The following is a 24,210-nucleotide window of genomic DNA, read 5'->3' as shown; positions in this document are numbered from 1 at the left end:
CTTTGCGCCACCTCCGTGCGCACATTTAGCAGCTGCCGAGCGTTGATTGGTGACGTAGTTCACAAATCAACACTCGTGCTCGCTTTTTTCTCAACCCTCTTTGCGCCAAATCTGTACATATATCATGCAGCCGCCAAACTTTGATTAGTGACGCAGTTCACTTATCAGAGCTCGTTCCTGCCGTTTTCCATTTTTTTCACCCCCCTTGCGCCACCCCGTGCGCACATAAGGCAGCTGCCGAACTTCTATAAGTGAAACAGTTCACTTATCAGAGCACATGCCTACTGTTTTAGACACTTTATTTTCGCGACCTCCATGGGCACATCCAGCAGCCACCGAACTTTGATAAGTGACACAGTTCACTTATCAGAGCTAGGGCCTGCTGTTTTACACTTTTCTTTTCACAGGCATTTTTTTCTCCTTATTTGCTTTTTTCTTTTAGCTTTTTCTTTTCAGAATAGTTTGCACCAATCACTATCCCCCCATACATACACATACAGTTATAAATAAAGTACACCCAAGCACCATACTCATAAAAAAATGTCCCACCTGTCACATTTGTCCCAACAGTGCTATTCATTGGAGGAGGCATATGTTTTTCTTGCCTCCGCCACTGATAGCGAGGGAGAGGATCCCACATTTCTAAACTTTTCTGATTCTTCATCTTCCTCCTCAGGTCCTCGGAACCGCCACGCAGATGTCCCAGGACAGAAGATAAGGCAGCGCCCACCATTCCAGATGATGAAGATGAACCAGCGCACTCCACTGTGGACCCCGTATGGACCTCGCCCCCCCGAAAAATTACGAGCCACTGATTCCTGATTTTGTGGCAGAATCAGGAATCACATTTAGTGTCTCCTGTAGACGCAGTTGAAATGATGCATTTTTGGGGCCTGGTCCTTCACATGGGGATCCTGAAGAAGCCAGAAATTCGGTAATATTAGAGTGTTGATATTTTATATAACACTTCAGTGTTCAGAATGGTCATGGCCCGGAAGCGTTTTGAGACCATCCACAAATTTCTGCACTATACTGATAATAAGGTTTTAAATACATTAAATAGGGACTGCTTCATGAAGGGTTACTGTGACGTGGTGAAGCGGTATGCGGCTTGGCATACATTTTTTGCAAAAAACGTATCAACTAAATACCCTGTATTTGTTATACAGCACTTGCTGATCACTGTTATGTTTTTTACTGCAGAGTATTTTTGCAAATTTGTCTTTTTGTGTTCTCTTGTGTTTCACTATACTGATAATGCAGTGTCCCCCGCGAGATGACCCCAACTTTGACCGTGTGTTCAAAGTTCGGCCGGTCATCGAACGCTTCAACAAAAAATTTGCTGAAGTGTACATGCCCAAAATGGACATCTGCGTGGATGAGTCCTTAGTCCATTATAAGGGAAGGCTCGGTGTTGTGAATTCACTTTCTGGTCTGCCTCTGGTTGCTGGTGGGGGTGGTGGAGCTGGTTGTATTGACAGAGGAGTCATGAGTTCTCTTTCTGGGCTCCCTCTGGTGGTTGCAGGAGGTAATGAAGCTTATCTAATTAACAGAGACCTGGCGCCTGATAATGAGGACGACGATTAGACATCTGGAGTCTCTGACTGGATTTAAGACAGCCGACTCCCTCTTTCCATGCTGGTGATTTTTCCTGCCTCCTGAGGTCTTAGTTTCCAGTTCAGTCCCTGCATTCTCATGCTAAGTGTTCTTTGCTATTGTTCACATCGATTTGGTTTTGTCTATTCAGTTTTGTGTGGTCAGTCAGCCCCGACTGGGGCTGTGCTGAATTTCCATTCTTATGTTACTGTTTGTGCCAGTTTGCTTTTTGTCCCTTATTAGATTGGCCTCTTTTTGCTCTGTTTTCAGAATATGCCAGAGTGCTGATATAGTGGGAGAAGTCTAGTGACTTCAGGGTATTTTTTGCTATCTGAAGTGTTGGACATTTTTGAAGGGTTTTTTGGCATGATTGCAGACAGTATCTTTCCTTTCCTGTCCTTTCTAGTTAGTGTGGGCCCCATCGTTTGCTCAGCCTGTGCTTGTGTTTTCATCTTGTCTCACCGACAATATATGTTTGGGGGCTATCTATTCCTTTGGAGTCTGCTCTGGGGCAGTTTACATTTCCCCTTTTCTTGCTTTAGGCTTATTTAGTCCTCTGGCTGTGTCGAGGCATCTAGAATCATCGTAGGTACGCTCCACGGCTGCTGCTAGTTGTGTGGGTAGGATCAGGGGTCTGCAATCTGCTTAGTTACCAACCTCTCTGGTTTTCTGTGGCTTAGCCTGGGCTTGTTTTCCTCCTCGGTGACCCAATCTTAACAGAATCACCAGCCTAAACCGCAGATTCTAGGGTACTCAAAAGCAGGAAAGAATTGTAGAAAAAAAAAAGTGTCAGAATTTTTTCTTTATATGTATTTTTTCCTCTTTTTCTCTGGGGCCATGGGAGGATTTCTTCCTTAATGGAGATAAAGCAATTGTCTGATCGTGTTGAGCAGCTCGCTGCTGAAGTGCGGGGAATTTCCACCTATCTCGCTCAATCACATGCTGTTGAACCAAAAATCCCTACTCCTGATGTGTTTTCTGGGGATCGGTATATATTTTTGAATTTTAAGAATAATTGTAAATTATTTCTTGCCTTGAAGCCTAACTCATCGGGGAGCTCTTTGCAGCAGGTTAAAATTGTCATCTCCTTGCTGTGCGGTGATCCCCAGGATTGGGCTTTTTCTCTGACACCTGGAAATCCTATTCTGACTAATGTGGATGCATTTTTTCAAGCCTTGGGGTTGTTGTATGATGAACCTAATGCTATTCATCAAGCTGAGAAAACCCTATTGGCATTGAACCAAGGTCAGGATTCTGCAGAGTTATACTGTCAAAAATTCCAAAAGTGGGTGGTCCTTACTACATGGAATGATGGTGCCTTGGCAGTTCTCTTTCGGAAGGGTTTATCAGAAACCGTAAAAGATGTTATGGTGCGATTTCCTGTTCCCTCTGGTCTAGATGATTCTATGTCATTGGCCATTCAAGTTGATCGGCGTTTACGTGAACATAAAACTACACGAGAGGCATTGCAGCCTTTTGAACAAACGTCTGAACCTGTGCAATGTGATAGGGTTTTGTCTAGGGCGCAACATCAGGAGTTTAGAAGGCGTAATAAGCTGTGTTTTTTCTGTGGAGATGCCTCTCATACTATTTCTGTCTGCCCTAAACGAGAGAAACATTTTGCACACACATTTGCTGTGGGCAGTGTACAATCTAAGTTCCTTTTGGCAACTACTCTGATCTGCTCCTTATCCACATTTTCCGCTAAGGCTTTTGTAGATTCAGGAGCAGCTTTGAATCTGATGGATTTGGACTTTGCTAAACGTTATGGTTTTCCCATGATACCTCTGCGGACGCCTATTCCTTTGAGGGGTATTGATGCTACTCCTTTGGCGGAGAATAAACCTCAGTTTTGGACCAAGGTGATAATGCGGGTCGCCCCAGAACACCAAGAAAATTGTAAATTTTTGGTGCTGCACAATTTGCATGATACTATTGTTCTGGGTTTTCCCTGGTTGCAAACTCATAATCCAGTTTTGGATTGGACATCTGTGTCTGTGGTGAGTTGGCGTTGTCAGTGTGTTCTTAGTGACACTCATGTTTTCTCCACCTCTCCTCAGTCTCATGATATTCCTGATTATTTGGCTGATTTTTCTGATGTATTTAGTGAGAGTAAGTCTGCATTTTTGCCTCCTCATAGGAGTTCTGACTGTGCAATTGAGTTGATGCTCGGGTGTAATTTTCCCAAGGGTCGGCTTTTCAACTTATCTGTACCCGAACATGATGCTATGCGATCTTATATCAAGGAGTCGTTGGAGAAGGGTCATATTAGACCATCCTCTTCACCCTTAGGTGCTGGGGTTTTTTTGTTACCAAGAAAGATGGTTCATTAAGACCTTGTATTGACTATCGTTCCCTTAACAAAGTTACAGTTAAATATCAGTACCCATTACCTCTGATGTCTGATTTATTCTCCAGAGTTAAGAGTGCCTGCTGGTTTACTAAGCTTGACCTCAGGAGGGCGTATAATCTTGTTCACATCAAGCACGGGGATGAATGGAAGACAGCGTTTAATACTCCTGAGGGACATTTTGAGTACCTGGTGATGCCTTTTGGGCTCACTAATGCCCCTTCTGTCTTCCAATCCTTTATGAATGATATTTTTCTGGACTTTGTGGATAAGTTTTTGATCATCTATCTGGATGATATTTTGATCTTTTCCAGTGATTGGGATTCTCATGTGGAACATGTCCGGACTGTGTTCCGGATTTTGAGGGAAAATTCCCTGTATGTTAAGGAATCGAAATGCCTCTTTGGTGTACAGAGGATTTCATTTTTGGGATTTATTTTGTCTTCGTCGACTATTGAAATGGACCCGGCCAAGCTACAGGCCATTTATGATTGGGTTCAGCCCACTTCTTTGAAGGCTCTCCAGAATTTTTTGGGGTTTGCTAATTTTTATCGTAAATTTATAGGTAATTTTTCTGGTATTGTCAAACCACTGACTGATCTGACCAAGAAGGGCGCTGATGTGCTGAAATGGTCTCCAGAGGCTGTCTCGGCATTTCAGGAGCTTAAGCGGAGATTCACTTCTGCTCCGGTTCTACGGCAACCTGATGTCTCACTTCCATTTTAGGTGGAGGTAGATGCTTCTGAGATTGGTGCAGGAGCTGTTTTGTCCCAAAAAGATCCGGTGACTTCTAAAATTAATCCTTGTGCCTTCTTTTCTCGAAAGTTCTCCCCATCTGAACGTAACTATGTCGTGGGGAATCGGGAATTGTTGGCCATGAAATGGGCATTTGAAGAGTGGAGACATTGGTTGGAGGGAGCTAGACATCAAGTTGTGGTCCTCACCGACCACAAGAATTTGATTTATCTTGAATCGGCCAAGTGCTTGAACCCTAGACAGGCTAGGTGGGCCTTGTTTTTCACACGTTTTGATTTTGTGGTCTCTTTTCTTCCGGGCACTAAGAATGTCAAGGCAGACGCCCTCTCTAGGAGTTTCCTTGCTGATTCTCCTGTTGTGACTAAGCCTGCTACCATCTTAGGCGAGGGGGTAGTTCTTTCTGCCATCCAGGGTGGATAAAAATCTTGATTTTTTTAAAAAAAATCAAAAAAATCAGATTTTTTTGATTTAAATCATTTGATTTAAATCAGATTTTTAAATCAAGTTGTACACAAGCAAAACTTTGTCTTTTTGCAAATCTAATTGTTTTACACAAATAAAAATATTAAAACAGTTGATTATGAAACCTAATAATTTTTATTTGCACTATTAAACACTCAGAATTGAACTACAGAGAGTAAGTACTTTTTAACAATAGCCTATCTCTAACGTTTGAAGTAAGCAAACATCTTCAGTGAATACATCAGTCCTTTAAGCCTACTGTTTATTTAGGACTTTTAATAGGAAAACCAGTTGTCCTGCTTTAGCAGTTCCTAAGCGGTTTCGGACTGTTGTGTGCACAAAACCAAATGAAGAAAACAATCTCTCTACTCCTGCGGATGAAGCCGATGCAGTCAGTAGCTGAGTAGCTAGATTTATTATCTTTGCTGGAAGAACAAGTGATTGCGACTTCCACCAGTCCAGTGGTTTTAGTTCATTAACGACGTTATCTGCAAACATGTATTTTTGAAATGGTGCAGATTCACACTTCAATTTCAGCACAGTTGCCACAATGTCATGGTTAGTATTGGCGAGCCACTCCATTGCAGAGTTGATTTCCGCCTCAGATAATTTTTCCCTCTGTAGATGGGATGCAAGATATTGGCTAAATAGTGTTCTTCTTTTAATGCTTGGTCCTTGCGGTGCTGTATTGCAACCTTTACATTGTTTGAGAGGTTCAAGAGATCTAGAGAACCTTCTAAATCTTTCCAAACTTCTGTGGCATCAGCTATGGTTGCAGTATCTTTCTGCATTTTATCCAACGCAATCGATATTGGCTTTAACCTTTCCAAAAGGTCCTCGGCATTTCTCTTCACACCAAGATTTAATACTTTGCTTCGTATATTAGCATCAATTTTATCCCGATGTGTTTCGCAAATGGACAGTAATTTTGACCAGTTGTTAATAAACAGTTCCAAGCAGTCAGCCAAGGTATTCCATCTAACATCTTGTGGTAGAACCAACTTCAGTCCTCCCATTTCCTTGTAGGTTGCATGCGCAAAATGATTATTGCGGAAATATTTAACAATTTCTACAACATGTTCCTTGACACCCAAAATATGCAGGTCTTTTGCCAAAAGATGCAACAAATGGGCAGAACAACCGTATGTAATGACATTTGTGTCATCCTGTGCCAGTTCCGCTCGCATTTTTGCCACATTGCTTGCGTTATCAGTAACTAAGCTCCTTACTTTACATCCAAACTGTTCTTGGCATTGGTGAATTGAGTTCTTAGCAATTTCAAGTAAATATTCAGCAGTATGTGAATTTCCAGATGTGTCGATTGTGTCTGTAAGGTAAGTTTCACCATCTTCTGTTGTGACACAAGTGCAAATTATGGGGTCGTTGTGGATGTTGCTCCAACCATCCAAGCTCATGTTAACAACCTTGTCTTTCAAATATTTTGTACAAGCCGCTCTTTCTATGTCGTATACAGCCTGAAGATGTTTTCCTGAGATATCAAATCTACTTGGTGGTTTGTAGCCTGGTCTAATTCCTTCGATCATTTGTACAAACAATGGGTGCTCAACTAGTCGGAAAGAAGAATTGGTTGCAAATATGAATTTAGCAATTAATTCATCAAAATGTTCTTTCTGGCTCGTCGTAGTCTTTAAGATGAATTTTTCTACACTTTGCACGCAAAGTTTTTTTTTGGGCTGCTTTCTTGAAGTTGTACCCAGATATTGATTGTCACGTGCAGCACAAGCCATATTTGACCCTGAAAGCACAGAAATTAAAAATATAAATCGACTGCGTATTTGAAGAAATATAACGAAAATATTGAAACAAACTTTTTGAACAATGTAATGGTCCTCGTCCTATAAGGGCTGTCTCAAAAGTTATGCTACTCAAGTTTTCCGGTGAGGTTGCTGTAATACTGGTAACTAATATCAGAGCCTCAGCAACTGAAAAAAATTATGTCACAAAAGTTTTAAAAATGTTTTTTTTTTAAAATGGTCAATTTGGCAGACTTCAAAAGTGAATTGCAGCCTACAATAAAAAAAAAATAAGCGTATACACACTTTATTTTTACTTAAAGGACATGTGCACCTTTATTTTTTAAGGTGCAGCCAGTCACAGTGTGCACATGTCCTCCCCCCGCAGCTCTCTTACCTCCGATGTCAGCGCTGCGGGGATCCGTGGCTTCGTTCTGCCCGTCCGCGAGCGCGCCTCCATTCATTTCAATGGAGCGTGCGGCCCGCTGACGTCACGCTGCTGGATCACTGCGAGTAGGCCGCAACCGGAGGACGGGAGGCGGACGGTCAAAACGAAGCCACGGAGGTAAGAGCGCTGCGGGGGGAGGACATGTGCACCTTAAAAAAATAAAGGTGCACATGTCCTTTAGCGTTAATTTTCTGTGAAATATTGCCTTAACATAAATTTAAATTCTATACTCCAGAACTACCAGTGCTAGAAATTTTTCTTTTCATAGCCTTTAACCATCCCAGTAAAATGTCTGTTAAAAAAATAGGTTGTAAATTAATTGCCAGACTTACCACTAGTACTAGGCTCCTGGTGCATAAGAAGCTGTGGGGGTTCATTGACATTAGTTGTATCACTATCAACATCTTCATTTCCCTTCTGGTTGCAGTTTTCATAATGTGATTTCAAACGGCAAACAAGTCCTTGGATATCCTTTTGACAGTATTTGCACTTTGCTCTTGCACCTTTCTTTCCAAGATCTGCTGCTGGCATCTCAACAAAATGAACCCAAATAGGGTCTCTCTTACGACCTGCTGCCATGGCTCACACAGATCACTTATGAAGTTTGATTGTTACTACAGCCTGAGCCAAGCACTGCTGATGTTACTACAGCCTGAGCCAAGTACTGCTGACTATCCAACAAGTTTGGGCACGTCAACTGAATGCAGGGAAAAAGAAACTAAACCAAAACTGAAACCAAGCTAGAAGTGTGGAATTAAAGGGGCAGTATGAACAAAATGTGGAGGCTATTAATAGTTTATACAATTAAGACATGCTGCTTTTAAACACCTACCTATTGCCATATAGTAAAACAAAAAAGATTTTTACTTACTTTGGGGTCCCCCCCTCACCCTGGCGTTAGATCGTTGCCCCTAGTTTCGTCCGTGTAACTATGGGCGCACATGCACACTGCTCTCACTTCTCATTTTAATCGTGATTTATATTAAAAAAAAACCTTTTGATTTAAATCATGATTAAAATCATGATTTAAATCGATCCGATTTAAATAGAAAAAAATCTTTTGATTTAAATCGTGATTTAAATCATGATTTAAATCGGCGTGATTTAAATCAATCCACCCTGTTAACTAGTGGGACAGTTTTATAGGGCGGGTCGTTACGGATGCAGCGATACTAAATGTGTGTATTTTTATTGCTTTTTTTTTCCAAAAAATGAATTAGGGATTTTTTTTTTTATAAATTAATTTTACACTTTTTTTTTTTTTTTTTTTTTTTTTTTACTTTATTACATTGTCCCAGGGGGGGACATCACTGTCATGTGTCTGATCGCTGATCTGACAGGTTGCACAGCACTGTCAGATCAGCAATCTGACAGGCACTGCTGGCTTCCTCCGTGCCTGCACTCTGCAGGCACTGAGGAAGCCGCCTCCCTGCAGGCCCCCGCGGCCATATCGGATCTGGAGGCCTGCAGGGAGGAGGACCCTCGGAGCGACACAGCACATCGCATCGCTCCGGGGGTATCAGGGAAGCACGGATGGAACCCTCTCCCTGCATGCTTCTCTCCAATGTCCCAGTACACTGCGATCATGTTTAATCGCAGTGTGCCAGGGGTTAATGTGCCAGGGGCGGTCCGTGACCACCCCTGACACAGTGCAGAGTGTCAGCTGTGATAATCAGCTGACACCCGGCTGCCATAAGCGGCGCTCCCCCAGTGAGTGCTGCTGATCGCATTAGATTTACTATTCCATCCTTGGGACTTACTGTAGGTCCCAGGTCAGATGGACGGAATAGTACATCTAATGTAGGAAAGGGGTTAAGGCACATTAGAGATTAATGAGAAAAAAAAAAACATTTTGTACCAAAGTCCCCTGTTCTTTAGCTGCAAAAAATGTATTGAGGTACTTAACACAAAATTCCTCTCTCATTGAATCCACTATAGGACACGAGCATGGGTAAAGGGAAGAGGACCTGTTGTGAATTCTCTCTCTGGCTTCCCTCTGGTGATTACTGAAGATAGTGGAGCTGGTCAGATTGACAAAGGGGTTGCGAGTTCTCTTTCTGGACTCCCTCTGGTGGTTACTGGAGGTAGTGGAGCTGATCTGATTGACAGAGGCTTGTCACCTGATGTTTGTGCTTTCATCTTGTTTCACCGTCAATACATGTTGGGGGCTGTCTATTGCTTTGGGGTCTGCTCTGGGGCAGTTTAGATTTTCCCTTTCTTTCTTTAGGCTTATTTAGTTCTCCGGCTATGATGAGGCGTCTAGGACCACCGTAGGCACGCTCCACGGCTACTGCTAGTTGTGTGGATAGGATCAGGGGTCTGCAATCCGCTAGTTACCAACCTCTCCGGTTTTCTGGGCTTAGCTTGCTTTTTGTTTCTTCCTCCTCGGTGACTCATTCATAACAGTGGGCCCCATCGTTGCACAGTCTATTTTTCTGCCTGCGTTTGTGTTTTCATCAACAATATATGTTTGGGGGCTAGCTATTCCTTTGGGGTCTGCTCCAGGGCAGTTTAGATTTCCCCTTTCTTTCTTTAGGCTTAGTTAGCTCTCCGGCTGTGCCGAGGCGTCTAGGATCATCGTAGGCATGCTCCATGGCTACTGCTAGTTGTGTGGATAGGATCAGGGGTCTGCAATCCGCTTAGTTACCAACCTCTCTGGTTTTCTGTGGCTTAGCCTGGGCCTGCTATCCTCCTCGGTGACCCATTCATAACAGAATCACCAGCCTAACTGTAGACTCTAGGGTACTCTAAGTGTCAATTTTTTTTCCATATATTTTTTCCTTTTTTTTCTGGGGCCGTAGGAGGATATTTTTTGTCTAAATGGAGACTAAGCAATTGTCCTATCGTGTTGAGCAGCTCGCTGCTGAAGTGTGGGGAATTTCTGCCTATCTCGCTCAATCTTCTGCTGTTGAACCAAAAATCCCTACTCCTGATGTGTTTTCTGGGGATCGGTCTAAATTTCTGAATTTTAAGAATAATTGTAAATTATTTCTTGCCTTGAAGCCTAACTCCTCGGGGAGCTCGGTGCAGCAGGTTAAAATTGTCATCTCCCTGCTGCGCGGCGATCCCTAGGATTGGGCTTTTTCTCTGACACCTGGAGATCCTATTCTGGCTAATGTGGATACGTTTTTTCAAGCCTTGGAGTTGTTGTATGATGAACCTAATGCTGTTGATCAAGCTGAGAAAACCTTATTGGCATTGAACCAGGGTCAGGATTCTGCAGAGTTATATTGTCAAAAATTCTGAAAGTGGGCGGTCCTTACTAAATGGAATGACGATGCCCTAGCGGCTCTCTTTCGGAAGGGTTGGGCAGAAACCATAAAATATGTTATGGTGGGATTTCCTGTCCCCTCTGGTCTTAACTCCATGTCATTGGCCATTCAAATTGATCGACGTTTACGTGAGCGTAAAACTACACGAGAGGCGTTGCCGCCTTTCGAACGAACTTCTGAACCCATGCAATGTGATAGGGTTTTGTCTAGGGCGCAATGTCAGGAGTTTAGAAGGCGTAATAAGTTGTGTTTTTTCTGCGGGGACGCCTCTCGTACTATTGCTGTCTGCCCTAAACGAGAAAAGCGTTTTGCTCACACATTTGTGGTAGGCAGTGTACAACCTAAGTTCCTTTTGGCGATTACCCTGATCTGCTCCTTGTCTACATTTTCCGCTAAGGCTTTTGTAGATTCAGGAGCAGCTTTGAATCTGCTGGATTTAGACTTTGCTAAACGTTGTGGTTTTCCCATGATACCCCTGTGGACTCCTATCCCTTTGAGGGGTATTGATGCTACTCCTTTGGCGGAGAATAAACCCCAGTTTTGGACCCAGGTGATAATGTGAGTCGTCCCAGACCACCAAGAAAATTGTAAATTTTTGGTGTTGCACAATTTGCATGATACTATTGTTCTGGGTTTCCCTTGGTTGCAAACTCATAATCCTGTTTTACATTGGAAATCTGTGTCTGTGGTGAGTTGGGGTTGTCAATGTGTTCTTAGTGACACTCCTGTTTTCTCCAGCTCTCCCCAGTCTCATGATATTCCTATTTGGCTGATTTTTCTGATGTATTCAGTGAGAGTAAGTCTGCGTGTTTGCCTCCTCACAGGAGTTATGACTGTGCAATTGAGTTAATGCCCGGGCGTAAATTTCCCAAAGGTCGGCTTTTCAACTTATCGGTACCCGAACATGATGCTATGCGATCCTATATCAAGGAGTCATTGGAGAATGGTCATATTAGACCATCCTCTTCACCTTTAGGTGCTGGCTTTTTTTTGTGGCCAAGAAAGATGGTTCACTAAGGCCATGTATGGACTATCGTTCCCTTAACAAAATCACTGTTAAATATCAGTACCCGTTACCCCTGATTTCTGATTTATTTTCCAGAGTTAAAGTGCCTGTTGGTTTGCCAAGCTTGACCTCAGGGGGGCGTATAATCTTATTCGCATAAAACATGGGGATGAATGGAAGACAGCATTTAATACTCAGGAGGGACATTTTGAGTACCTGGTGATGCTTTTAGGCTAATGCCACTTCTGTCTTCCAGTCTTTTATGAACGATATATTCCGGGACCTTGTGGATAAGTTTTTGATCATTTGTCTGGATGATATTTTGATCTTTTCCAGTGATTGGGATTCTCATGTGGAACATGACCTGATGGTGTTCCGGTTTTGAGGGAAAATTCTCTGTATGTTAAGGGATCGAAGTGCCTCTTTGGTGTACAGAGGATTTCATTTTTGGGATTCATTTTGTACCCGTCGGCTATTGAAATGGACCCGGCCAAGATACAGGCCATTTATGATTGGGTTCAGCCTACTTCTTTGAAGACTCTCCTGAAGTTTTTGGGTTTTGCTAATTTCTACCGTAAATTTATAAGTATTTTTTCTGGTATTGTTAAACCACTGACTGATTTGACCAAAAAGGGCGCTGATGTGGTGAATTGGTCTACAGAGGCAGTTTTGGCATTTCAGAAGCTTAAGCGGAGATTCACTTCGGCTCCGGTTCTACGGCAACCTGATGCCTCACTCCCATTTCAGGTGGAGGTAGATGCTTCTGAGATTGGTGCAGGAGCCGTTTTGTCCCAAAGAGATCCGGTGAGTTCTAAGATGAATCCCTGTGCCTTCTTTTCTCAAAAATTCTCCCCATCTGAACATAACTATGACGTGGGGAATCGGGAATTGTTGGCCATGAAATGGGCATTTCAAGAGTGGAGACATTGGGTGGAGGGAGCGAGACATCAAGTTGTGGTCCTCACTGACCACAAGAATTTGATTTATCTTGAATCAGCCAAACACTTGAATCCTAGACAGGCTAGGTGGGCCTTGTTTTTCACGCGGTTTAATTTTGTGGTCTCTTTTCTTCCAGGCACTATGAATGTTAAGGCGGACGACCTTTCTAGGAGTTTCTTTGCAGATTCTTTTGATGTGACCAAGCCTACTACCATTCTAAATGAGGGTGTAGTTCTTTCCGCCATCTCACCCGATTTGAGACGTGCCCTGGAGGAATTTCAGGAGGACAAACCTGAACGTTGCTCTATGGGGAAATTGTATGTTCCTGACCTGTGGAGGAAAAGCGTAATGTCTGAAATTCATTTCTCCGCATTGGCTGGTCATCCAGGTATTTTTGGTACCAGAGATTTGGTGAGTCGGTCTTTTTGGTGACCTGCCTTATCTCGTGATGTCAGGAATTTTTGTGCAGTCCTGTGGGACTAGTTCTCGGTCCAAGCCCTGTTCTCGTTCTAGTGGGTTGTTGATGCCCCTGCCGGTGCCCAGGAGGCCATGGACTCATACCTCAATGGATTTTATTTCTAATCTTCCTGTCTCTCAGAGAATGACTGTTATCTGGGTCATCTGTGATAGATTTTCTAAGATGGTCCATCTTGTACCACTCCCAAAGTTGCCATCTTCTTCTGAGTTGGTGCCCTTGTTTTTACAACAGGTGGGTTTGGTTGCACGGGATTTCTGAGAACATTGTGTCGGACAGAGGAGTCCAGTTTGTTTCCAGATTTTGGAGAGCTTTTTGTTCCAAACTGGGAATTCAGTTATCTTTCTCCTCTGCATTTTATCCTCAGACCAATGGGCAAACTGAGAGAACAAACCAGACTTTAGAATCCTATTTGAGATGTTTCCTATCTGCTGATCAGGATGACTGGGTCTCAGTTTTGCCCTTGGCCAAATTTGCGCTAAACAATAGGGCTAGTTCTGCCACTTTGATGTCGCCCTTTTTCTGTAACTTTGGGTTTCATCCTCGATTTTCTTCAGGGCAGGTGGAATCTTCGGCCAAGTGTGGATTCTGTGGTAGAGAGAATGCAGCAGATTTTGGACCAAGTGGTGGATAAGTTGTCCCACTCTCAAGAAAAATGCCAACAGTTTTCCAACCGGCATAGGACCATTGGTCCCAGGTTTAAAGTGGGTGATATGGTTTGGTTGTCTTCAAAGAATATTCCTATGAAGGTTGCGTCTCCAAAATTCAAATCAAGATTCATTGGACCTTATAAGATTTTGGAAATCCTTAATCCCGTTTGGCTCTTCCAGTTACGTTTAAGATTCATAACGTGTTCCATAAATCCTTGTTGAAAAGGTTTGTAGAGCCAGTAGTTCCAATGGAGGCACCTCCTGACCCTGTATTGGTTAAAGGTAATTTGGAGTATGAGGTAGAGAAAATATTGGATTCTCGTTTGCTAGACGGAGACTCCAGTACCTGGTCAAATGGAAGGGTTATGGCCAGGAGGATAATTCTTGGGTCTCTGCTTCTGACATTCATGCCGAAAGATTGGTTCGTGCTTTTCACCGGGCCCATCCTTACCGGCCTGGTGGCATGGTTGAGGGTTCGGTGACTCCTCCTCAAGGGGGGGGTACTGTTGTGAATTCTCTCTCTGGTGATTACTGAAGATAGTGGAGCGGGTCAGATTGAGAGTTCTCTTTCTGGGCTCCCTCTGGTGGTTATTGGAGGTAGTGGAGCTGATCTGATTGACAGAGGCTTGCCACCTGATAATGAGGAAGACGATTGGAGATCTGGGGTTTCTGATTAGGATTTAAGACAGCTGACTCCCTCTATCCCTGCTGGTGATTTTCTTCCTGTGCCTCCTGAGGTCTGATGTCTCCTGCTCTTTCCCTGCATGTTCAGCTAAGTGGTTCATTTGCTATTCTGTTTGCATTTGATCTGGTTTTGTTTATCTCTGCTTTATGCGGGTCAGCTAGCTCTGCCTGGGGCTGTATCACCGCCCATATGTTACTGCACGTGCCCTTTTGTTTTGTCCCCTTTTATATTGGTCTCTTTTTGCTTTGCTTTCAGAATATACCAGAGTGCTGATCTAGTGGGGGCGACGTTGTGCGACTTCAGTGTTTTTGTGCATCAGACGTGTTGGATTTTTGCAGGGTTTTTTGCGTGATTGCAGACAGTGTCTTTCCTTTCCTGTCCTGTCTGGTCAGTGTGGGCCCCATCGTTTGCTCAGTCTATTTTTCTGCCTGCGTTTGTGTTTTCATCTTGTCTCACCGACAGTATATGTTTGGGGGCTAGCTATTCCTTTGAGGTCTTCTCTGGGGCAGTTTAGATTTCCCCTTTCTTGCGTTAGGCTTAGTTAGCTCTCCGGCTGTGCCGAGGCGTCTAGGATCATCGTAGGTATGCTCCACGGCTACTGCTAGTTGTGTGGACAGGATCAGGGGTTTGCATCCGCTAAGTTACCAACCTCTCTGGTTTTCTGTGGCTTAGCCTGGGCCTGCTATCCTCCTTGGTGACCAAATTTTATCAGGGACCTAGGTGGGCCCTGTGCCATATATAACAAGTCCTAGGATGACCCCAAAAAAACCCATGAAACAAAGCCCCGAAAAAATAGAGAGAAGCATGACAGTACGTACAGCAGATAAGGTAAAGGTGAGAAATAAATATTGGACAAAGGAAATGAAAAGGTGGTAGACCCCCACAGGACCAACCCTAGCAAGCCACGAGAAGTGGAAAGAGGGGACGGGAACTTCGGAGATCTTAGACTCATCTATCTGACATCGGAGGGGTGCTGGGTCACACCAATTTTGGCAGAACACGGATGGTGGAGGCACCAGCACTCCACTTGGTGGAGATATGGCAAATGATGAATTGCCATCCAAAGAGGTCACTACTGTGGAGGGCATGGTGAAAAAAGACAGAGGAAACCCACAACACCTAGAAGAAAACAAAGAAATTTATGTAAGAAAAATCCTGCCTAAATTGTACAAAAAGCCATGGCCGCCCCTCCCAATATTCACACCGTGATCTAATGCCCATCAGCAACAATGTACAAACTGAACATGAGGTTATTACTTTACATTCTGATAAGCCTGTATGAAGCCCACTACCACGTCACAGTTACCAAAACAGGGGGGCCCTAGCTTTAAAGGGAATCTGTGCTCCCATTTTTGGCCAATAAGCTGCGGCCACCGCCATCAGGGGCTTATCTACAACATTCTGTAATGCATTCTGTAATGCTGTAGATGAGCCCCGGATGTAACCTGAAAGATAAGAAAAAAAGAGTCAGATTATACTCACCCCGGGATCCGGTCCGATGGGTGTTGCGGTTCGGTCCGGGTCCTCCTATCTTCATGTGATGCCGTCCTCCTTCTTCCTTCTGCAGCAGCGCAGGCCCTCTCTGACCTTTCCCAGCGCACTGCAGTAATTTACTCTGCCCTCAACAGGGGGAAGAAGGGGAACGTCATCACATGAAGATGGGAGGACCCGGACTGGACAGCGACACTAACCGCCCCCGGTGAGTATAATATAACTTGTTTTTCATATCTTTCAGGTTACATCCGGGGCTTATCTACAGCATTACAGAATCTTTTAAAGGTGCGACCTTGGTTACAGTGACAGCGCCCCCGGCAGGGAGAGGGGCAGCGCACTTCCTTCCCTAGGTAGACTCCTAGCACGCAGTCCCATGCAAGCAATATTACCCCCTTCTCCCCAGGTAGACCCCCCTCCAGCATGCGCATGCAGCCCCATGCAAGCAACATCACCCCCTTCTCCCCAGGCAGACCCCCCCCTCCAGCATCCAGCCCCATGCAAGCAACATCACCACCTCCCCAGGCAGACCCCCCCCCTCCAGCATGCACATGCAGCCCCATGCAACCAACATCAACCCCTTCTCCCCAGGCAGACCCACCTCCAGAATGCAGCCCCATGCAAGCAACATCACCCCCTTCTCCCCAGGCAGAACCGTCCTCCAGCAACTTCACCCCCTTCTCACCAGGCAGACCCCCTCAAGCATGCACATGCAGCCCCATGCAAGCATCACCCCCTGCTCCCCAGGCAGACCCCCCTCCAGCATTCACCCCCATGCAACCAACATCACCCCCTTCACCCCAGGCAGACCTCCCTCTCCAGCATGAACATGCAGCCCCATGCAAGCAACATTACCCCCTTCTCCCGAGGCGGACCCCCCCCCTTCAGCATGCACACGCAGCTCCATGCAAGCAACATCACCCCCTTCTCCCCAGGCATACCCCCCCTCCAGCATGCGCATGCAGCCCCATGCAAGCAACATCACCCCCTTCTCCCCAGGCAGACCCCCCCTCCAGCATCCAGCCCCATGCAAGCAACATCACCACCTCCCCAGGCAGACCCCCCCTCCAGCATGCACATGCAGACCCCCCTCCAGCATGCACATGCAGCCCCATGAAAGCAACATCACCCCCTTCTCCCCAGGCAGACCCTCCTCCAGCATGCGCACGCAGCCCCATGCAAGCAACATCACCCCCTTCTCCCCAGGCAGACCCCCCCTCCAGCATGCGCACGCAGCCCCATGCAAGCAACATCACCCCCTTCTCCCCAGGCAGACCCCCCTCCAGCATGCGCACGCAGCCCCATGCAAGCAACATCACCCCCTTCTCCCCAGGCAGAACCGTCCTCCAGCAACATCACCCCCTTCTCACCAGGCAGACCCCCTCAAGCATGCACATGCAGCCCCATGCAAACATCACCCCCTTCTCCCGAGGCGGACCCCCCCTTCAGCAAGCACACGCAGCTCCATGCAGGCAACATCACCTCCTTCTCCCCAGGCAGACCCCCCTCCAGCATGCGCACGCAGCCCCATGCAAGCAACATCACCCCCTTCTCCCCAGGCAGACCCCCCTCCAGCATGCGCACGCAGCCCCATGCAAGCAACATCACCCCCTTCTCCCCAGGCAGAACCGTCCTCCAGCAACATCACCCCCTTCTCACCAGGCAGACCCCCTCAAGCATGCACATGCAGCCCCATGCAAGCATCACCCCCTTCTCCCGAGGCGGACCCCCCCTTCAGCAAGCACACGCAGCCCCATGCAAACAATATCACCTCTTTCTCCCCAGGCAGAACCCCCTCCAGCATGCAGCCCCATGCAAGCAACATCACCCCCTCCCAGCTCGTGCATGAACATCCACTTACCTGCCATGACACCGGCAGGTTCCTGTCTGCTGCTCTGCTCTATGGAGGAGGAGGCCCCGCCCCTTCTGGTCACATGGGCATGACGTCAGCACAACTCCAAGCCGACTTGGATTTAGCCTCTACCTTTTTTTTTAACAGCTGTAACCGGAAGTAGAAGCGGCTCACCTCCGGTATCACAGATCATCGATCTTGTGGAGCGACAGGAGAGCAGTGTGGAGAGCGCGCAGCACAGGATGGAGCGGCCGACACCCCGCAGAGGACAGAAGGGAGACGGTGTGTGGAGGGGGGAGAGAGTGTGGGGGAGCAGAGCCGGAGCTGGAGGGTGGCGGACGGGGGCAGAGCCGGAGCTGGTGCGTGGCGGACGGGGGCAGAGCCGGAGCTGGTGCGTGGCGGACGGGGGCAGAGCCGGAGCTGGTGCGTGGCGGACGGGGGCGGAGCTGGTGCGTGGCGGACGGGGGCAGAGCCGGAGCTGGTGCGTGGCGGAGCCGGAGCTGGTGCGTGGCGGACGGGGGCAGAGGCGGAGCTGGTGCGTGGCGGGCGGGGGCAGAGCTGGTGCGTGGCGGATGAGGGCGGAGCCGGAGCTGGTGTGTGGCGGATGGGGGCGGAGCTGGAGCTGGTGCGTGGCGGACGGGGGCGGAGCCGGAGCTGGTGCGTGGCGGACGGGGGCGGAGCCGGAGCTGGTGCGTGGCGGACGGGGGCGGAGCCGGAGCTGGTGCGTGGCGGACGGGGGCGGAGCCGGAGCTGGTGCGTGGCGGACGGGGGCGGAGCCGGAGCTGGTGCGTGGCGGACGGGGGCGGAGCCGGAGCTGGTGCGTGGCGGACGGGGGCGGAGCCGGAGCTGGTGCGTGGCGGACGGGGGCGGAGCCGGAGCTGGTGCGTGGCGGACGGGGGCGGAGCCGGAGCTGGTGCGTGGCGGACGGGGGCGGAGCCGGAGCTGGTGCGTGGCGGACGGGGGCGGAGCCGGAGCTGGTGCGTGGCGGACGGGGGCGGAGCCGGAGCTGGTGCGTGGCGGACGGGGGCGGAGCCGGAGCTGGTGCGTGGCGGACGGGGGCGGAGCCGGAGCTGGTGCGTGGCGGACGGGGGCGGAGCCGGAGCTGGTGCGTGGCGGACGGGGGCGGAGCCGGAGCTGTTGTGTGTGTGTGTGTGTGTGTGTGTGTGTGTGTATATATATATATATATATATATATATATATGTGAGATCTATATGAAATGCATATATTTCCATCACAATCCCTCCTTATAAGAATCCTGCTCCTTTCACAAGCGCTGCAACTCTTTTATGCTGCCAGTGGGTTGACGCATGCCTGATGCATACGCCCCCCCTCCATACAGACTTTTGCAAATGGGCGGTCAGGAGGTCTGTCCCTAGCGGGGGTTCATTGCATTGTAATCAAAGTCTCTTAGTCAGCAGTCTATGCAGTCAGTGGTGTGTATTCTCTAGCGGGTAGGTAATTTATTCAGTCAGGTAGGGCTTCCACAGCATCATTCCAGCTCAGGTTGGGTTGGATCAAGGAAATGCTGTAGATATAGTATATCTTGACTTCAGCAAAGCATTTGACAAAGTCTCTCATACAATCCTTATTGAAAAAATGACTAAGTATGGAATGGACAAGGCAACTGTTAGGTGGATTCATAACTGGCTTAGTGATCGGACCCAAAGAGTGGTCGTAAATGGTTGCACATCGGAAGAATGTCTCAAGTGGGGTACCACAGGGCTCTGTCCTGGGACCTGTATTGTTCAACATCTTTATCAACGATTTAGATGAAGGAATTGAGGGTAAACTGATTAAATTTGCTGATGACACAAAGCTAGGAGGGATAGCTAATACTAGAGAAGAGAGAGAGAGGATTCAAAAAGATTTAAATAAACTGGAGAAGTGGGCAGCAACTAACAGAATGGTTTTTAACAGGGAGAAATGCAAAGTACTACATCTGGGCAATAAAAATGAAAAAAGCATATACAGAATGAGAGGAATAGGGCTAAGTGACAGCACATGTGAAAAAGACTTGGGTATACTAATAGATCACAGACTGAATATGAGTCAACAGTGTGATGCAGCAGCAAAAAAAGGCAAATGCAATTCTAGGATGTATTAACAGAAGCATACAGTCTAGATCATGTGAAGTCATTATTTCCCTCTACTCCTCTTTGGTCAGACCTCATCTGGAATATTGTGTCCAGTTTTGGGCACCACATTTTAAAAAAGACATCAACAAACTGGAGCAAGTTCAGAAAAGAGCGACCAGAATGGTGACCGGTCTGAAAACCCTGTCTTATGAGGAAAGTTTGAAGGATTTGGGAATGTTTAGTTTGCAAAAGAGAAGACTGAGAGGAGACTTAATAGCTGTCTACAAATATCTAAAGGGCTGTCACATTGTAGATGGATCAACTTTTTTCTCATTTGCACAAGGAAAGACTAGAAGCAATGGGATGAAACTGAATGGGAGGAGACACAGATTAGATATTAGAAAAAACTTTTTGACAGAGTGATCAATGAGTGGAACAGGCTGCCACGAGAAGTGGTGAGTTCTCCTTCAATGGAAGTCTTCAAACAGAGGCTGGACAAACATCTGACTGGGATGATTTAGCGAATCCTGCTTTGAGCAGGGGGTTGGACCAGATGGCCCAGGAGGTCCCTTCCAACTCTACGATTCTATGATTCAGGTGTATCTCTTGGTATGAGAGCTTTCTTGCAATGCGATGCGTGGATCCAGGTGGGGGTTTTTCCTCCAGGTTGGTGGCGTCAGCACTTGGAGAAGCGCCATCAAATCTGGAATTGAGTGCTCTCCTTACAAACTTTTTCAACCAACACTTAGTCTCCTGACTTCAGGGCGTGCATACCAGGCACCAAATCTGGACCTGGCCATGAAGAAGAAACTCGAGAATGGACATTAGCAAGAGTCTTGATAAATTCAATTACACAAGCAAAGTATCACATTGCATAGTCAACTGCTGGGAAGAATACCCCTAACCTGAGTTTAGACCAAAATAAAATTTAATATTGGTGACAGCTTTTACTGAGCCTATGGGAGTGTCTAATGCCATGGTTTGTCTCTTGGGCAATTTTTTAGCATGCTGCTCTTAAGTGTCCCACTTAGTCTATGGTGGGGGATGGTGGGAAGTGTGTAGGCCTAAGTCTGACCCTACTGCTGATCAGATCTCTTGTGTCAGGTTTGCTGTGAATGTGGGTCCCTGATCACTTGCTATCACTTCTGGAACCCCATATCTACACACTATTTTTTAGAGTAGCTTCTTTGCAGTAGTCTTCACCAACTGGTTCCTTACTGGGAAAGCTTCAGGCCAGATGATGTGGGAGAACTTTTTCCACTCGCCCAATGTTGCATTTGTTGGGTGCTAGACATCTGCTGGAAATTTGGCTGTTAAGGTGGGAGTCCAGATCAATCAGGTCATTCATCTGTGTCTTCAATTCTGTGTGGGGGCCATGTATCCATTGAACCACCATAGGGTACATACTTTGAGGTAGTCTGGGTGTGCCTTGAGGTAGACGTTTGAGGTAGACAGGGTTTTGGAGTTCAGTGCTTTTGCCCTTCAGCATCCAGCTTTCCTTCTCCTCCTTTGGGGTCTGGTCCTACTACTTCTTGAACAGATCCCAGGACGTCATTTTTTGTCAGGCTTTCTCGTCTTCAGTCGTTATGTAGTTGCCGTCCGGCTCTATGACCTCTCCCACTTTTCGAAATGGTCTTCCTTTGGCTGCCACGTCTGCCATGTCGATACCCCATGCCTCTACTGTTTTCAGTTTTCCGTGTGCCTTGACCTTTAACACTGCCACCACTTTTAGAAGTTGAAGAGCATCCAGCAGGTCCCTGATGGCTCCATGATGCTTCACGGTTGACCCGCTTGCTATGATGAAGTCTCTTGCAGCCCAGATGGGTCCGAAGTCGTGTGCCATGCCATGCGAGTACTTTCGTCAGCGCTATCAGTTCTGCTTCTTGGACTGACAAACTTCTGGACCATAGGATGTCTTGATTGCTGGTTACTGCAGATCTATGGTATCCTGCAGATTTTTCTCTGAAGAGTCCGTATCTGCATCCCCCTCTTGTGAGTGGGAGTAGAATGGCGGTGGAAGATGTATCTGCATCCCCCCCGTGGGAGTAGAGTCAGGCAACGGCTGAGAGCACTGAAGAGTGGTGGGGAGCGAATCTCCATTGGTTGTCCAATAATGACATCAGCAGCCTTGTCCAGGAGGGCGTGTGCTGCAAATATTGTTTTCATGCAGGAGGGCCACCCCCCTTGCAACTGGATCCAGGCCAGCGGAGAGGTAGTCTAGAGGCCTCTGGTTTTCCTCTGTGGGTCTGTTTTAAGACGCCAGTGGCATGACCTTCTTTTTCCATTCGGTAAAGATGGAATGGCTTCTCGTAGTCAGGGAGGCCTGGAGCTGGCGCAGAGACTATGGAGTCTTTCAGTTTCCTGTACGAGATGAAGGCTGCAATGCGTTGATGCAGTTGTACAGAGGCTGCATTAAGACTGGAGCACCAGGGATCCAAGTTCTGCAGTACGAGACTAGACCAAGGAAGGCCAGCGGTCTTCCGGTCATCTGTCAAGCGGTTTGTCTGGCGGGCAATACGGTGTCTTCAGGAACGTAACTTGCTTTTGACACCTGGACTCTGTTTTTCCAGAACTTGCGTTGCTGCTCCACCAGGTAGAGTAGAGGAGATGAGGAAAGGGCTGTGCAGGTAGAGATGTCGATGACTTATGCATGTTCTGCAATCCAGTTGACGAGGATGGAGGACAATGCTTTGGTGAGCTGTGAAAGGCTGTTCTGGGCCCTCTTGGGCATCACTGTCCATGTGTTCTGCACCCCCCTTGTGCGTTTTCAGGTCGTCCAGGTGAACATTGAAGGAAGCATTGGACAGATCCATCACCGTGAGCACTGTTGCTGTGACTGGCATGTTTGACAGCAGAGTGTGCAGATCTGGCACAACTGGGGTTTCAAACATGGTTGCTTTGTTCACAGCCCTCAAGTCATGCACCATTCTGAACCTGGCTGCTTCTCCTTTCACAGGTTTCCTCCTGATTGGGAAAAGCTGGGACTGCACGATGATTCCTATGGACGAGGTGGCTCAATCTGGCCTTGCTCTTCACAATTCTGTGAGGGACTACCATCTTCTGGCACAGAGCCTGCAGGGAAACAAGCCGTTTACTGGGGTCCTCTTCATCAGAGATGACGTTCAGCTGAGCTTTCTTGCTCTCCACCAAGGCGGTCATTGTGGTAACTCCTGCTCTGATCACAGGGGGTCTTTTTGCTGGGACGTCTTCTTTACCAGCCAAAACACAAGCCGTGGAGACACCATCACATGTTTCTCAACGCAAGCAATGACTAGCCAGGTCTTTCCCCAGGAAGGAACAACCACAGGAAGGGCAGTCTCCAATGAAGGAAACCACCTATGCCTCTAGACATTGCTTCTACTGGCCATTTTCCTACTCCACACTGATGAGGGGCAATACCCCGAAACAGCTGTCTGTGGATGGATACCATGTTTTGGCATAGGTGGTTTCCTTCATTGGAGACTTCCCTTCCCGTGGTTGTTCCTTCCCGGGGAAAGACCTGGCTAGTCATTGCTTGCGTTGAGAAACATGTGATGGTGTCTCCACGGCTTGTGTTTTGCATGTTTTTACATATTTCCCATAAGGGATGGGGGGGGCATTGCTCTAGAATCACTGCATTGAGAAACGTGATGGTGTCTCCGCAGTGTTGGATGTTGATCTCCAGGAGTTCATTCATCCTCATTTTTCACATTCTTTAACAGCAAGCAGCCGTTCCTTTCACCTAGCTTGATCTCAGGTCAGCATTTGTTAACCAGTTTGAGGAGCTGAGTGGCCTTCTTCTGGTCCAGGGCCTGGATAAACTTCAGGGAGCACCTTCAGAATCTTGTCCAAGATGATCCTCTGGAGCCGGAAGCAGTGCAGCCATTTCACGAAGCGTGTAAGGTCCCTTTGGGTTGAAAATTTCCTGGCCCATACCCAAGTTCTTCGGCCGTTTGTTGAACAGCGATTCCACTCAGACCTCCAGTTGGTCAGAGACAGTTTGACTCTGGGTGGTGGACAGGGTATGCTGGGCAGTGTGAGGGTACGGGGTTCCAAACTTGAGTGACACCCACCCTGGCGCAACTTGAAGTCTCCCTTGGGCCACAGGCTATTGGGTACTATATCCAGCACCTCCTTGAGTAGGCTTGCACCGGTTCAAGGCTCTTGTAGGGCCACCAGCATGATTGATTCTTCTTGGGTCAGAGGTGGAGAAAATGTCATGTCAATGTCTCTCATCCGGTGGGGTGGGCTGCTCTCCACCATAAACTGAAACAGGATGGAGTGTCCTGGCTGTGTCCACACGCTCAGGGGCTTGTAAAGCCCCCATCACACATAGCGATTTTTTTGTGACGCAACAGCGATCTCACCAGCGAGATCGTTGTGTGTGACAGCTATCAGCGACTGGCCCCCCTGCCGGGT

The 24,210-nt window shown here is 47.2% G+C and overlaps 3 protein-coding genes across 3 annotated transcripts in view; 2 read left to right on the top strand and 1 right to left on the bottom strand.

Moving 5' to 3' along the window:
* The window catches only part of LOC141073956 (uncharacterized), a 119,181-nt gene that overhangs the window by 28,042 nt on the left and 66,929 nt on the right, over positions 1–24,210 (top strand). The window lies entirely within an intron of this gene.
* On the bottom strand, positions 5,277–17,813 carry LOC141073982 (uncharacterized). Its single transcript, XM_073561512.1, has 3 exons — positions 17,746–17,813; positions 7,699–15,512; positions 5,277–6,920 (listed from the first exon to the last, which is right to left on the bottom strand). The coding sequence occupies exons 2-3, from the start codon at positions 7,943–7,945 to the stop codon at positions 5,698–5,700; spliced, it is 1,470 nt and encodes a 489-aa protein (XP_073417613.1). The 5' UTR covers positions 7,946–15,512; positions 17,746–17,813; the 3' UTR covers positions 5,277–5,697.
* LOC141073979 (gastrula zinc finger protein XlCGF66.1-like) overlaps positions 17,047–24,210 on the top strand; it is a 393,515-nt gene continuing 386,351 nt past the window's right edge. The window contains exon 1 of the mRNA XM_073561511.1: positions 17,047–18,018. The gene's annotated coding sequence lies outside the window, so the exon portion shown is untranslated. The remainder of the gene's footprint in view (positions 18,019–24,210) is intronic.

This window comes from Dendrobates tinctorius, unplaced genomic scaffold (genome assembly GCF_039654945.1).
Source record: "Dendrobates tinctorius isolate UK_male_01 unplaced genomic scaffold, ASM3965494v1 ptg000321l, whole genome shotgun sequence".
NCBI classification, from domain to species: domain Eukaryota; kingdom Metazoa; phylum Chordata; class Amphibia; order Anura; family Dendrobatidae; genus Dendrobates; species Dendrobates tinctorius.
Note: the sequence above shows the minus strand (reverse complement) of the source record. Positions and strands in the feature narration are given on the sequence as shown.

Excerpts from the sequence above, each read along its gene's own strand:
- LOC141073982 (XM_073561512.1), bottom strand. The coding sequence starts at position 7,945 with ATGGCAGCAGGTCGTAAGAGAGACCCTATTTGGGTTCATTTTGTTGAG. Across the intron at positions 6,921-7,698 it reads CCAGGAGCCTAGTACTAGTG|GGTCAAATATGGCTTGTGCT; the intron begins GTAAGTCTGGCA and ends CTGTGCTTTCAG.